This window comes from Chroicocephalus ridibundus, chromosome 6 (assembly GCF_963924245.1).
Source record: "Chroicocephalus ridibundus chromosome 6, bChrRid1.1, whole genome shotgun sequence".
NCBI lineage: Eukaryota > Metazoa > Chordata > Aves > Charadriiformes > Laridae > Chroicocephalus > Chroicocephalus ridibundus.
The window spans coordinates 39,951,201-39,965,324 of NC_086289.1; the positions used below are offsets into that span (position 1 = coordinate 39,951,201).

A 14,124-nucleotide genomic window follows, 5' to 3' on the forward strand; every position below is an offset into this window, starting at 1 on the left:
CATTTCCATCTACCCAAGTGAGGGGGGGGAGTGTGTTTTCTACCTCTTTTGCATTTTCCGTAGCTGTGGGCTGGGTTCAGCGCCAGCTGGTACTCACGGAGTCCTGCCAGAGCTGCCGTTTGGCTTCATGTTCAGTAATCCCACGCACCAGTGCTGTCCCCGAGGTCCCTACACAGGCAGCGTTAGCGCTAGAGGCACCAAACGCGAGCGATCACGTTGCATTTTTTTAAAACAAGATGTGGCACTGCTGGAGCATCCCTGCAAACAGGACGCGGCACCCTCGGCGCCCACCCAGGGATGCGCTGCTTTGCAAGACACATTCGGACTTGGGGTACAAAGCACCTTTGGGGCATACAAGGAAGACACCCCCCACCCACGCCCCCCCAGCATGGTTTTGCATCCCGAACATCTCCCCCTGACCACAGGACAGAGCCGCCAGCACTGCCCGTGCTGCCCACCGTGGCCCCCCGCTCTCGCCCCGCACACATTTACAACCCCTTGCAATAAGTATTAGGAGCTAAAGCGGGGGGGGGTAATGTGTTTGCAGCTTCCCCTCCCTCCAAGTCATCCCGAAATGCAGCAAACTCATAGTAACAGGCTGCGAAGTGAAGTGAAAAATAAGTCTTTTATTGTGCACGGAGCAAAGATTGCACCGACGTAGCGGTTGAGATCACTGTGCTCCTCCTTGGCACCCGTCCCACGGTTGGCCACGCGCTGCAGTCCAGCGCAGCCCCTCCGGCAACCCTTTGCTCCCTCCTCACCCCATGGAAAAAATCAGGCAGGAGGGTGTTTGGCTGCTGCCCGCCCTTCCCAGAGCCCCGGTGCCCATCCTCAGCCCCGCATCTGGTGGCCAGAGGGTATCGGTGGCTACCGTGGCAGATGGTAATTCCTAAAAAGCAGCTGAAGGAAGTGATAACCAAACAGCCTTTCCCATGGTGTGTTGGCGATGAGCACCACCCCCCCGCGCCCCGGGGCACATATTCCCTCCTGAGGGGAAGGGAGGGACCATGACAGCCACGCTCGGGCAGGGATCCGTGGTCAGGGACGCGTGGGCAGCTGGGGCCGGTTTTAAAGAACAGTTTATTCGCTCACAAACAAGATGGTCGTATCCCTTTGACCCCGATTTAAAAACCCAGTGTGTACAAAGTCACAGTCACGGCTTGAAGAGCACAAGGCAGCACCCTCGGAAAAACAAAAAAAGTAATTAAAAGTCCCGGCGTTATGTACAGCTAAGTGCCAGCTCGAGTATTCACAACACAGTAACGTACTGCAATTAGTCGCTTAAAAAGTAGTTCCCTTGAGAAACAACCTTCCGCTCCGGCAGGGCCGGAGTCCGTCCCGTCCATCCATCTGTCCGGCGATGCTCAGTGCCGCTGGCAGGTGTGCAGGCGGGAGGCATCGGCAGGGCCATGCTCTCGCTGGAGGCGACACGCCAGCCCCTCGGCGCACTGGCACCGCTGGAAGATCTCCAGGCCGTGGGTGCCTTTCCGCCGGTGCCGGGTACACACCTGCCCTTCCCGCAGCACCGGCTTGCAGATTTTGGACCAGAAGTGACGGGCGCAGCACAGCCCGGCTGAGCAGTCCGAAGAGCGCAGGCAGAAGTCCCCTTCCTCACCTGCGTGGGGACAGGGTGGCATGTATTCAGCCTGGGATGCTCCCACAGGGGATGATGGAGCAGGTTGGGTATCCCCCACAGAGACAGTGAGGCAGGGTGGGCAGCCCAGAATGCTCCCAAGGGGCGCAGTGGGGCAAGGTGAGCATCCCAGACTGATCCCACAGGAGACGGGAAGGCAGGGTGGGCATCCCGGACTGACCCCATGAGGGCCAGGGTGGGTATCCCAGACTGACAGCAGGGCAGGATGAGCATCCTGGACCAACCCCACGGGGGACAGCAAGGCAGGGTGGACATCCTGGACTGACCCCAGGGAGAGTGGGGCAGGGTGGGCATCCCGGACCAGCCCCACAGGGGACAGCAGGGCAGGATGCTCAGCCCCCTCACCGGGGACAGTGTGGGGGGGTCACGATGTTGGGCCCCCCCCCCTTACCTTTGGCAGTGGGGAGCCAGGCGGGAGCAGGTGTCCGTCGGGGCAGAGCCTCAGTGCCCATCTCATCCAGCTCGGTGGCTCCGTGGGGAGGCTCCGGGGGGGTGCAGAGCCCTGCGGGAGCCAGCGGGATGGCTGTCAGCCACGCGTGGGATCCCCGACACCCCCTCCCGCGGACACCCCCAGGGTGTCTGTGTCCGTCCGTCCCCCCCCAACCCCTTCCTCCCCAGGCTCTGCCGCCCCTCACCGTTGCTGCAGGTCGTGCCAGGGCAGCACATGGCGTCGCGCAGGCAGCGCTTGCGGCGTCTCCGGCAGGCGAGGCAGAGCGGGGCACCCCCGCCGCGGGCCGCCCCCCCGCAAAACTCCTCGGGGCCGCAATCCTCGTCCTCGGCGCAGGGGAAAGGCTGGTGGGGAGGGGGAGCAAGAGAAGAGCGGAGGAGGTCAGCGGGGCCGGCACCCCCACATCATCCCGGTGCGTCCCCCACCACCCCCCCAAACTCCATCCCCGCCGCGTCCCTCCATCTCCGGCGCATCCCTGCTCCTACCTGCCGGGTGGCGGCCGGCGGCGGCTTGTTGCTGCCGTCGAAGGGGGCGGCGGGGGCGGCGCTGGCCTCGGCCGCTCCCCCCGGGGGGGGTCCCTTGATGGCGTTGGAGCTGAGGCCGCCGCCGGGCGCCGCCGCCCGCCCCGCCGGGGCCGCGCAGCTCAGCGCCGCCAGCAGCGCCACCAGCCCCCGCATCCTCGTCCCGTCCCGGCCCGGCCCCTCGTCCCCGGTAGCGTCCCCGTCAGCGGAGCAGCTCCCGCGGCCCCCGAGCAGCAGCTACCTGCGCTGCCCGCCGCCGCCTTTATACCCCCGGGGGCTGCCTCCTGCGCCCGCCCCCTCGGGGAGGAGGGCACGGCGGATGGGATTTCAAAGGGGCCCCCGGGGAGGGGGGGGGGGGGGTTGTGCCCCCAAAACCACCCCCTCCACCCCGCCCCGAGGGCTCCGTCATTGGCCGCCGGCCCGGGAGGGGGTTTCGCAACGACGATGACAGACCCCCCCCCCCCTTCCCTCCTCCAGCATCCCCCCCCCCGCGCAGTCCCCCGGCCAGATGCTCCGCACGCCCCGACGCCGCCGCTGTCTCCAGCCGGGCGCGCCGCCTCGCCCGACGGGGAGGGACGGGGAAAAGCGGCGGGGGGCGGGGGGGCTCGCCCCATGCAACCCGCCCCCCAGTGGCTGGGAGCCGCAGTGGGGTGCAGAGAGCCCGCCCCCCAACCCCCTCGGTGGCAGAGTTGGTCCTTTGGTCTCCTATAAGTCTGCGCTCCCCCCCCTCAACCTTCCCCCGCGCCCTTCCTGGCGCCAGCGCAGCTTTGCAGGAAGGCGGGGGGGAAGGGCCCGGAGTGTGTGTGTGCTTGGGGGGGGGACGGGACACGAAGCAGGGGAGGGGGGCTCTGAGCCCCGGCCCGCCCCGTCGACGTCCATCTTCCCCCCCACCCTGTGCTGGCTGCTGCCCGCGCACTCGCCTGACCCCAGCGCGGGGTGGGGGGGGGGGGCGGGGGGGTTGCAGCTCTGGTGGGGCGGCTCCAGGGCCCTTTGATGCGGGGAGATCAAAGGGGTCGCCCCCCCGCCCCATTCCCCCCACCCTGGGTTCCCGCACCGGCGCCCTCGGGGCGCCCCGACCCCCCCCCCCCCAAGTCCCGTCCCGTCCCCGCGGGGCAGCGCGGCGCCGCCGGCACCAGGGCGCCCCCTGGCGGCCGCGCGGGGCACCGCCGCCCTCCTCCCCTACACCCCTCCCGCCCCGGGGTTTTTGCGAGGGGCAAAACCCAATTAATTAATTTTTTTTTTTTTTTTCCCCCGCTAAGGGACTAATCCTCTCGGTCATTTTTCTCAAGTGGGGGCTGGAAAGAAATTACAGGCGAAAAAAAAAAAAGCCTAAACCCCATAAATGGTAAGGAGCTATTCCCAGCAGGGTGGGCGACTTCCGACATCACTGTCATGGAATCATAGAATCCCAGAATGGTTTGGGTTGGAAGGAACCTTAAAGACCATCCCGTTTCACCCCCCTCCCCGCCCTGGCCAGGGACACCTCCCACTACACCAGGCTGCCCAAAGCCTAGTCCCACCAGCAAACCCCAGCAGCACCCACCCATCACCCACCCCCCCTGCTCTGCCGGGACCTGCTATCAGGCGTTTCGGGCCCAAAAGGCTCAAGCCGGGCTAATCATTGGCTGGGAAAGTTTCGGCGAGCGCCGAAGGCAGGTGGAAGCTGGGCGGCTTTAGGCCACCGGAATGAGGGCCACACCTTGCCCCGAAATCCCCGCCTTTGCCCCGCAGTTTCAGGTGAGGGCGGCGTCACGCTGGGCTTTGTATCGGATGATTAACTTGTGATTGCTGCATCCCGCGAAATTGATTTGTGATTTTTCCCGGCAGTTATCTAATTGATTTCCCTCCCTCCGTCCCTCCTGGGAGGATGTTTTCTTGCTCCTTTTCCCCATTTTTTACCTGTCTCTCTGTGTCCACATAGTGGCTGAAGCCCACCCTCAACCTCAACCATGCCGAGATGGCAAGGCAGTTGTGTCACACAGCGGGGCTGAGCGGTTTCCCAGGGATGGATTTAAATCTATTGGGATCGAAATCTGTCTATTCACATCCCCGATGCTGTGAAATGTAGGTGTCATCCTGCCTTCAGGATGCGCTGCCATTAACGGCTGTGCCCCTGTGCCACCACCTCTTGGCATTCACCTTAAGGGACAGCAGGGACAAGTACAGCATCACTCAGGAGGGGTTTGATGCAGTTTCGTGTTCACATCCCACCTAGGGGTGACGCAGCTTGTGGTGGTAACACTGTCCCTTTCCAGCTGCGTGCCCCTGACCCCGCTTACATTGGCAGCAATCAAAATACAAAGCGAATTCTTCATCCCTGAAGAGTAAAGATGCTGCAAATATGCTTATTGCTTAGTATGTTCACAGAATAATTGTGTGTGGGGGTGTGTCACCTGGGGCCAACCCTGCTCAGACCCCTTTGGCCTGGCCGCTCAGGGAGATGCCGGTGCTCAAATAAGCACTAAACTGCATTAACTGTGGCCATTTGCCTTTGCATCCTGCTGAAAATCCCAGTCCCGGTAGTAATCTCTTAAATACCACACGTTTTCTTCGGTTGTCTCTTACTGCGTATCGTCACACAAATGAGAATAAACCCCCCCGATTTAATCGCTGACCAGAAGAACTCTCCCAAACTCGGCTTCCGCTGGGGAAGAAAGCTGCCCACACGCCGTTCAAAAGTAATTATTTTTATTTCAACTCTATAAAGTATACAACAGGCACTCGGCAATTACAGCTGCAGGGAAAATACAGAGCAAAACAAAAGCGGTTAAAGTTTATGAAAAAAAAGTTCTTAAATCTACATCAAAAGAGTGCAACCGGCCAATGGCCGGTGGATGACCGGCATGTGTCCGACAAACAGAACCTCTTTCATGTAAGAAGAAAACTGGAGAAAATAAGAATATAAAACGAAGGGCTAGTGTAAAAACAGCGTAAATTGGGACTCGACAGGCAACTCCGAACGAAAATTTCCCCTTTTGCCGGTAAAGCCCTAAAACCGCCCAAATCCGGGGGTTATGGCTGGTTGAGGCGGGGGGATGAGGAGCTCCCAGCTTCCCAGCGGGGCTCGGCGGGACGCCTCCAATGGGGGCCACATACGGGGGGAATCGGGGCGATGGAGGGGAAGAGGGGCAAAAAAGCACAGATCCTGTTTCGTTGAGCGGTGCCAAACGAGCTCCGCCTTCACATTGTGGCGGGGGTGGTGGTGGTGGTGGTGGTGGTTCGGGTCCAAAAAAAAGCCCCCGCAGGTGGGGGTTTGCGCAGCGAGTCGCTCGTCGTTGTCTTTTTTGTCATCGTTGTTTGTTGTTTTGTTTTGTTTTGTTTTCCAGGTGGGAGATTTGTAACAGGATTTGCGTAAGACGGGAGTGGGGGGGCTGGCGCTGGACGGCACGATGGGTTGAATCTGCACAGCTTAGCAAAACAGGAATACCTGTCTACGGACTGATAGGATGTCATATATTAATTTGACCCGCACGTTAACATTTATACATTTCACAGAAATGACTCTGTATCTCATTAACAGATACACAGCTCTGGTACATTGAACAGAAATAAGAGAACGACTTCATCATTTCTGTAATTCATCAATATTATATAATAAAGGCTTAGAAATCGGTAGCAGAAAGAACTGTAAAACGCAGCAAGCTAAGAAAGGACGACATTTTGAGGTGTGTTTGTCTTTGTCATGCAGCATAACACCAAATTTGTAACCTTTTTTTTTTTTTTTTTCAATAGGATGCCATGGATTTAAGGCACTTGCAACAATGCCAGATAGCTAGTCGTGTTCTAAAACTATGGGACAGATGAGTTAACAGTACAGTTGACATAAAGTTTAATAATACTGACAATTATGACATTAATTCAAGTCTATCTTGATCTAAAAACATTACATTACAAATCAGGAAATGAAGTAATAATGCCATGGAACTCGAAAAGAAAAAGTTCTATGTGTACCACAAAATATCAACACGAAAATACCTATTTACAGAAATATTCGCTTGTGGTCCTGTTGTTAAATAAGAATTTGCTATGGGTAAATGCAGCACTGTGAGAAGCTACGGATCGGCTGTGTCTTAGCGACACCCACCTTCATCCACTCGTTTTAAACACGGGCGCTCATTTCCCCTTACGTTAATACGCCGTCATCCCATGTATTAAAAAAGGAGACAAAGAAGAGAGGACAGTAAGTGGAAACACAGAGGCAATCCCTTGTTGTGGAGAGAGAGAGATATATATATATATAATGCAACTCAAATATATTACTTATAAATGAAGACGTTTGTCATATACATATGCTAAGTATCGTGTTTAAAAGTACGCTTAGGAACAGTGATGGAAGTCGAGTGAGGTTTTTGATATCAAAACAAACTCATATCCGGTACGGCGCATGCCGCACACTGCAGGTATCCATTACCGTGCGCGGCACAAGGGAAAAGGGAGAGGAAAAAGAACTCATCAGCCCATTTTAAAACCTTCTTCTCGTAACGTTTTCGGGTTGCCGCCCAGAATTGTTGATATATTCTTTCCTCCCGGCAACCCCTTGACCGACAATTGCACCTCAGCTACCAAATATCATCCTTTTGGGACAAACTCCTCTCTCTGTTCTTCTATAGAAAGTTACCAAACGCAACAAGTTTCCTCCTCCAATGTCGCTGCATCCTTGAGTGAAAAACCAGGGGGATGCGAGTAAAGAATTCGGCTTTTAGGCAGCAGCCTGTTTGCTAAGAGGCCTAGTGATTATTTTAGCCCTAGTTCTCAGCATTGGCGTTCAGTGTCTTCCATCCCTCAGAGAAAGGCTGAAAAGCAAGCGGGTATTTGCCCTTTACGAGTAATTCCCGGGAGACGTAGTTACCGTCTTTTCCCTACACTTCTGAAGGCAAACAAAGTCTTAATAACTAACGGATAGCGGAAACAACCTGAAGTTACTGTGCCGATGTCATTGCCTCAGCCTTCGGAGAATTAGGAAGGAAATTCAGCGACACGGACCAGTTTCAAAGGCGTCGCCACGACCGAGCTCTTTAGCTGGCTGGCAATCAGCAGACATCGTCAATGCTGTCAAAGGAGGGGAGAAAATACCTTTCTGATCTGCTCTACTAAGTCGCTTTCATTAGGAAACGGGCAGGAGTTGTGACCTAGCATGGGGGATATAATTTTTTACTGTCAAAAGACACATTTTACGTAGGCAAATATAAAAGATACATTTTACGTAGGCAAAAGTCATATGACCGACTTTTCAGCAAAAGTTGATCTTCTGACTTCCCGCGTATACAACAGCTCTTGGCAGCTCTGAGATGAAACGGGGCAGCATCTGCTCATTTTTTGGGGCAGGCTCTGCCACAGAGACTTGAAAGCTGATGAACTTTTAGTCCCGTGCATAACGCAACCAGCAGGCATCCAGGACAAGGATGCCTCTGTTACGCCCTACAAACCCGAACAGACTGCACTGAAGCAAAGGAAAAGCAGTGGAAGTGAGGGAAAAGCGTACAGACAATAGTATTGCTTTCCCCAGCAATTTTTTTCACACGAGCTGACTTAGCTCTAGCCATTCCTGTGCCTTAAATGCGGTCACTGGGGACCCAGTACACCAGGGACACGGAGACCTCGCACAAACACATCCCATATCGGCTTTCCATTTAATTCCACGGACTTTCCCGTGGAGCTCCTTTGTCTGGTGAGGCATTAGGATTACATTTTTACGGGCAATATTACAAACACAGCCAGCAAACCGGCCCTCTACCACCTTTTATTTTAATTAGCTTTGTACTAAACACGGAAGAGATGCAGACACGGAGATGTAAAGTCATCTAAGGGCGTGATGAACGATGCCTCTTGCTACATATTTCTGAAATGGTCATTGACTCCATTTGTATTCACAGATGAAGGATATACGTAGCACCTCTAAAGTACATTATGGGTCTTGCATTTTCCCTTTGGGTTCTAAAAAGGTAAAAGTTAAGCTTAATTTTATGCCTAATAGCTAATCAGTAAGACCAGTGGGCTGCTGTCACTTTATTACAGGACCATTATTTAAGCGCTATTTTATATGTAAAACGGATTAATTTTATGATTTTTTTTTTGTCATGCAGTTATGTATTTGTACCAAGGGAAAGGAAAAAAAACCAACCCCAAACGTCGTGTTACAGTATGTTCTCAGCTGGATGAGAGAAGCGACCCATATCTGCCTTAACAGGATCTAGAGCAGTTGTGCTTTTGTTTTACCAGGCTAAAATAAAAAATTCCCCAAAAGAAAGAGGAAAGGTAACATTCAGTCTTGTCAAGAATACCGCTCGGTTAGGAAAAAGGACAAATTTTACCACTGCTTTGACGTGAAGTCTTTGACCAGTACGGTTGTGGTCCTCCTTTGCTCCTACACTGGCCTACAGCAGAAGACCTACAGAGTTTGGAGGGTGGGAAGAGCCCAAATCCTGCACTGTATTTAGCTCCAGCACTTAATAAATTACTATTGATCCTACCAATAAAGCCAGTACCTTGCAGCTAGAATTAAGTGCATCTTACACTACGTATCTCTCGACTTTTATAATTAAGAGCGTAGCAAGATCATCGCAGTGATAGAAAACGTTATCTCTTTACTGGTGAAAGGCTTTGCGTCAGGACCACCATGTCAACTGCTATTTTAAGTTCAAACATAAAACATGAAGAGCACTATTGTCATCTAAGCAATAAGTCCTAATGCCACTGTAGTTACTGTAGCAGCATCAATCAAGGCATCATGGTGACCCCGAGCACTAATCCTCCCCAATTCTTTCGGTTTCGCTGGCAGCCATATGTCCCAGGAAGCTGTCTTCAGCAAGGCAGAAGCAGGTAAGAGAAATACATTAAAAATCTATGTCCCATCCTGAGTTGTCGTCAGGGGGTGGTTCATCACTGTCCTCTGGGAAGCTGTCAAAATTGCTTGTGTCTGTTGGAGATGCAACCTGCGGAAAGAAGCGAGTGATAAGAAGATGATGGTCATCAAAGTGGACCTTTGAGACATTTCCTCTCCATCTCATGACCCTGACCATTCACGAGCATTCACTGCTAACTGCAGCAAGCAAGGAAAGTTCTGCATGCAACAACTTCTGTTGAATCCCATGAGGACTTCCCACAGCTCCCCTACTCTAATGATCCAGGCCCTCTAGGGTCTCTACTTCAAGATCAACTGTCCCACCAGGTTGGCAGAAAAGCCTTGGGCCTCCCCAAAGACCAGGATTTCCAATTTATGACTCCAGGATCCTGAATTGGAGGCCAGGAGCTGGGCCCCGGCCACCACTGAGTTTCCTGACAAGTATTGCTCAGCCTAAGGAGCCTACCAGAGAAACCCGTCTTCCCAGGATGAAGGTCAAGTACGTTTCTTTTTTGGAAATAATGTCATTCAAAATCTACCGTATCTAGGTAATTTCTACCTATTTTTGCTTTACAATGACTGAAACTTTCTTACAATGAGATTCTGATACATTCAATGCAATTTAAAAAAATGAAACAATATAAAAACCAGACCAGCAGCTCTCCAGACCAAAACAATCAGTGTCTACTAGAGAAAATCGGAACTTTAAGCCGTACTGCAAGTAGCCAGAGCAGGCTGGAGGGGACTGCACTTGCCATAGCGGTGCTGTGCAGGAAATATTTCCTATATTTTTTAGCCATTTCACTTGCGCAGCTGGTGCAGAAGCCACGGCCAGAGCCCAGCCTACAGTCCAGGAGATGGATTTGATGCTGGATGCTGCTATAAGCCTTGGGAAAGGACTATTTGATCAACAAGGGCTCCAACTTCATGTCTACACTTAATTTGCTGCCCGGCTGCATCAGCATTTCTGGGCTGCTGAAAACATCTTGGGGAAAATGAAGATCCTTGAACACTCAATTCATTTTAAAAAAAAAAAACCCTGTAAAAGCTTAGTGGAGTACTACAGAGTGATGAGATATTTCACTGTGTAGCAAATACTGTTTGCTTTGTTGGTGCTGGCACAGTTGAGTTGGTCAGCCTTCACCCTTTGTGTCCACACCCTCGGGGTCCTCACCCTTGGGGTGCTCCACACTGGAGCATCTTCATCTCCTCCATGGTGCCGTGGGCTGGACCACATCATAGAATCATAGAATGGTTCGGGTTAGAAGGGACCTTAAAGATCATCTAGTTCCAACCCCCTGCCCTGGGCAGGGACACCTCCCACCAGACCAGGTTGCTCTAAGCCCCGTCCAACCTGGCCTTGAACCCCTCCAGGGATGGGGCAGCCACAGCTTCTCTGGGCAACTTGGGCCAGGGGCTCACCACCCTCACAGTGAAGAATTTCTTCCTAATATCTCATCTAAATCTCCCCTCTTTCAGCTTAAAACCGTTCCCCCTTGTCCTATCGCTCCACTCCCTGATGAAGAGTCCCTCCCCAGCTTTCCTGTAGGCCCCCTTTAGGTACTGTAAGGTCCCCTTTAGGTACTGTTTCCTTTTGTTTCTCTCAGGCCACCCCATGTGAGGTCTCCCTCAGGGAGCAGAAGTGTTGGGGATGTATGTACAAGATACCGGCTACCAAAGTATGAGAGATGCAGTTGGTGTGGACATTCACAGAGGATGCACACGAGCTGGAGCTTCTTGCAAAAGCCTCTCAGCAGTGATGGACAGCGTGTAAGTAGACTGCACTGGGTGAAAGCATCTATGGAGCTCCCTGGAGCTCCTCTGCAGATGTCCACTCTGGGAGCACCTAGCAGGGCAGGCACACTTATTTGAGCTCTGGTTAGGCGAGGCTTTAAGGGAAATTTGGGAAATGGATTGCCTTTTGTGTTCATCTGACAAAATAAAAAGGATGGGTATATCCAACACCTCAAATGTACAGGGTTTTCTTTTTCTTAGAAGAAATATGATTTGGGGAAGAAAGGTTGGATGAATTGTTACTCTGCTGATCGACTTTATGGGATGCTAGTGCTGTTGTGTGTGATGCCCCACAGCTCTGAGGTCCAGGTCACCAACACAGCCTGCAGTCTTTCACTGTCAAGAGACATGACATTGAGACTCTCAGTGCCCTCTCCAGCCAAGAAACGACACTCTAGATTTATCTCCTGTCCATCCAAGAAGACAAGTGCAAACGTCAGTATCAGCTGTCTGGCCGCTTACCAATGTTAGGGCTTGAGATGGATTATGGTGCGGAGATCTGCACGTCTCTCTCAAAGGCAAGAGCTGTGATGCAAGACAGCACATCTTTGGAAGAGTCGAGAAGTAGGAGAAGCTTTTTGGGATAGCTCAGTCACAGATTTAAGGGGTGGTATCGAGGCCCAGCTGCTCCCTGAAGCCATGTCCTAGGAGCAGGCTGTAAACTGAGATCTCCTAAAATCCTGTGGAATAAGAGCTAAGGCACAGCTTTCGATTGCTTCTCTGGAAGTACCACAGAACTGCTGAGGAGGGTTTAAGAGCCGGGGAAGGCTTTTTTTTCTTAAGAAAATAGCTAGTCTCTATGTTTAGCCCTGCTGGGTCCTTTCCAGGCAACAAGGAGAGGTGCACCGATAGAAGTAAAAACTGTTTTCTTCTCCCAGAGCTCTGTACTTTAGGTCACTTTTCAGATGTGGCCCTTACTGGCAGTTGGGACTTTTGCCAAAGCAACTGAACTGGTTGTGAAAAACAAGGCTGAGCTGGACAGAGAGCTTTGGGGTGGATGAGGTTCAAGAGTAAATGGAGGCAGGTTTTGGAGAGGATCTCAAGAGTATGTTTAGCGAAGATATTAGTCCCAAGAGGACTCTAGGAAAGAATGAGCCGTGTTGAATTGGGATTAGGGCAATGTATGGCTGTCAGCATTGAGTTGTCCTTGAAGAAGGATTCCTCTGAAGAGGGAAGGATGCTTCTGTCTACTTCAGACAGCCTTGCTGGTGGTGTGCTGGCCAAGAGGGTGACAGCAGATCACTCTCTTGTGAGGAATCACAGGCATGTTCTCTGGTAGGATGTCATCAGACCCACGAACATACAGCCTTGACGATGCCAAGAAACAATGCCAATGAAGTGAACTGGGTGCTTACACAACCCCTTTCTCCTACCGCGTTGGACCTCACTGCAAAAGCAAAGAAAACGTGCACAAGAAGCTGGAGAGCGGCTTATCTCTAGGCAACGCCAAAGGAGCAGAGACCCTTCCTGGTGGTGGAGCAGCATCCCAGCTTGGGGATACCAGGGAGCAATTCATGCCCATAGAGAGGGCATACTGCTGAAGTCATCGGGGCTGGTTATGCTGTCTGAGGGTTGGACATGCAGAGCCCACATGTATATTGGGTAAAACCAGCATTGGAAATGTTCTTCCTAAACTAAAAATCCACTAAAACCAATTACAGAAACATACTGGGGCATTTTCAGGCGACAATGACGTCCTGCAGAGGTAAACCAGGAATTGAAACTGGATGTCAAGGAGCAAACTGGACTTTATTGTCTAACTTGAAATGCGGTGATCAGTACCGCTGAAAAATTATTACTTATTAAAAAGATGCTTAACAGAAAAAACCACAGTTTTGACTTACAAAACATTTATATGTTCTTTGGGCATCCTGCTTTAGTCAGATATTTGCTGTCCTGCTTTCTCCCACCGACTGCCACTCACTTCTGCAGCCCACAGGGCAAAAGTCGGGGCCAGGGGGGGATGCAAAAAAACACCTTGCTCTTTCACAGCTGCTAAGAAAACATCGGGATGGCAGATTTAGCGCCGGAGCTGTGCCTGCCGCTGCTGCAGGAGGTGCAGGACCACGGGCGGACGGAGCAACGGGGTGCAATTAAACACGATTGCTTATGTCATTCTCCCGGTGATCCCGCGGGAGAGGCACAGAGAGAAAGGGATTAAGTTGAAACAAGGAGCGGAGGCTGCAGAACAGAAGGGGCCAAGGTAATTTCTATCAGCTAATCCTGTTTGGTTTCCCTTTGCGGCAGGCTTTGTGGGTAAAGAGCTCACAAAGACATCAAAGGAAGAGCTTTGCTCCAAAGGAAAATGAGTCGAGCTGTCCCTCCGCGTCTGCCCCCAGTTAAACATAAACTAGGCGGTAACAGGGCTTTTCATGTAGGACACGGACACAGGGGAAAAAAAAGGGTGAAAAGCACAAAAGAAAAGACACAGAGAAAGGTTAATGCAGAAGAAAATGGAGATGGCACACAAATCCCACTTACCTCGTCAAAAGAAATCAGAATAAAGGAGAAAGAAAGAGGACACAGCTGAGAGAAGGGGTGAAAGTGGCAGCTCTCCATTGAAATGTGAAAAGTAGACAAAGAAACAAGCGGAGCAGGTGAGGAAGAGAAAAATGTGTCATAGTGAGTGATCCTGCCCTGACCTTCTGCTGCAAAGAGCATTTCGTCGCAGTAATGCCCTCCCCAAACCGCCTTCCCTTGGAAGAGACTGACAGGAGACCAAGTATAGCTGGAAATGTCTCCAACATGACTTCTTCAAGCATCTTCAGAAGAAATACAGCACACGCTGGCGCTGCTTAACTTCAGTGTAGTGCTGCCCGAAGCTCACAACATTCACATAAGAGAAACTCATTGGCCAGGAAGGAGA

General features: G+C 52.3%; 2 protein-coding genes across 3 annotated transcripts in view; both read right to left on the reverse strand.

Annotated features, from left to right (window-relative positions):
• Positions 1 to 688: 688 nt before the first annotated feature.
• Positions 689 to 2,848, reverse strand: DKK1 (dickkopf WNT signaling pathway inhibitor 1). Its single transcript, XM_063339108.1, has 4 exons — positions 2,588 to 2,848; positions 2,290 to 2,446; positions 2,046 to 2,156; positions 689 to 1,615 (listed from the first exon to the last, which is right to left on the reverse strand). The coding sequence occupies exons 1-4, from the start codon at positions 2,777 to 2,779 to the stop codon at positions 1,365 to 1,367; spliced, it is 711 nt and encodes a 236-aa protein (XP_063195178.1). The 5' UTR covers positions 2,780 to 2,848; the 3' UTR covers positions 689 to 1,364.
• Positions 2,849 to 5,323: 2,475 nt separating this feature from the next.
• The window catches only part of PRKG1 (protein kinase cGMP-dependent 1), a 530,384-nt gene continuing 521,583 nt past the window's right edge, over positions 5,324 to 14,124 (reverse strand). For both annotated transcript variants that reach the window (XM_063338936.1, XM_063338937.1), the window contains exon 18: positions 5,324 to 9,555. In XM_063338936.1, coding sequence (XP_063195006.1) covers positions 9,457 to 9,555 — 99 coding nt within the window. In that variant the 3' untranslated portion in view covers positions 5,324 to 9,456. The remainder of the gene's footprint in view (positions 9,556 to 14,124) is intronic.

Bases quoted from the DNA above. Each gene is read 5' to 3' on its own strand.
- DKK1 (XM_063339108.1), bottom strand. From the start codon at position 2,779: ATGCGGGGGCTGGTGGCGCTGCTGGCGGCGCTGAGCTGCGCGGCCCCG. The intron at 2,447-2,587 runs GTAGGAGCAGGG...CCTCCCCACCAG, and splicing joins CGCCGGCCGCCACCCGGCAG to CCTTTCCCCTGCGCCGAGGA. The intron at 2,157-2,289 runs GTGAGGGGCGGC...TGGCTCCCGCAG, and splicing joins TGGCACGACCTGCAGCAACG to GGCTCTGCACCCCCCCGGAG.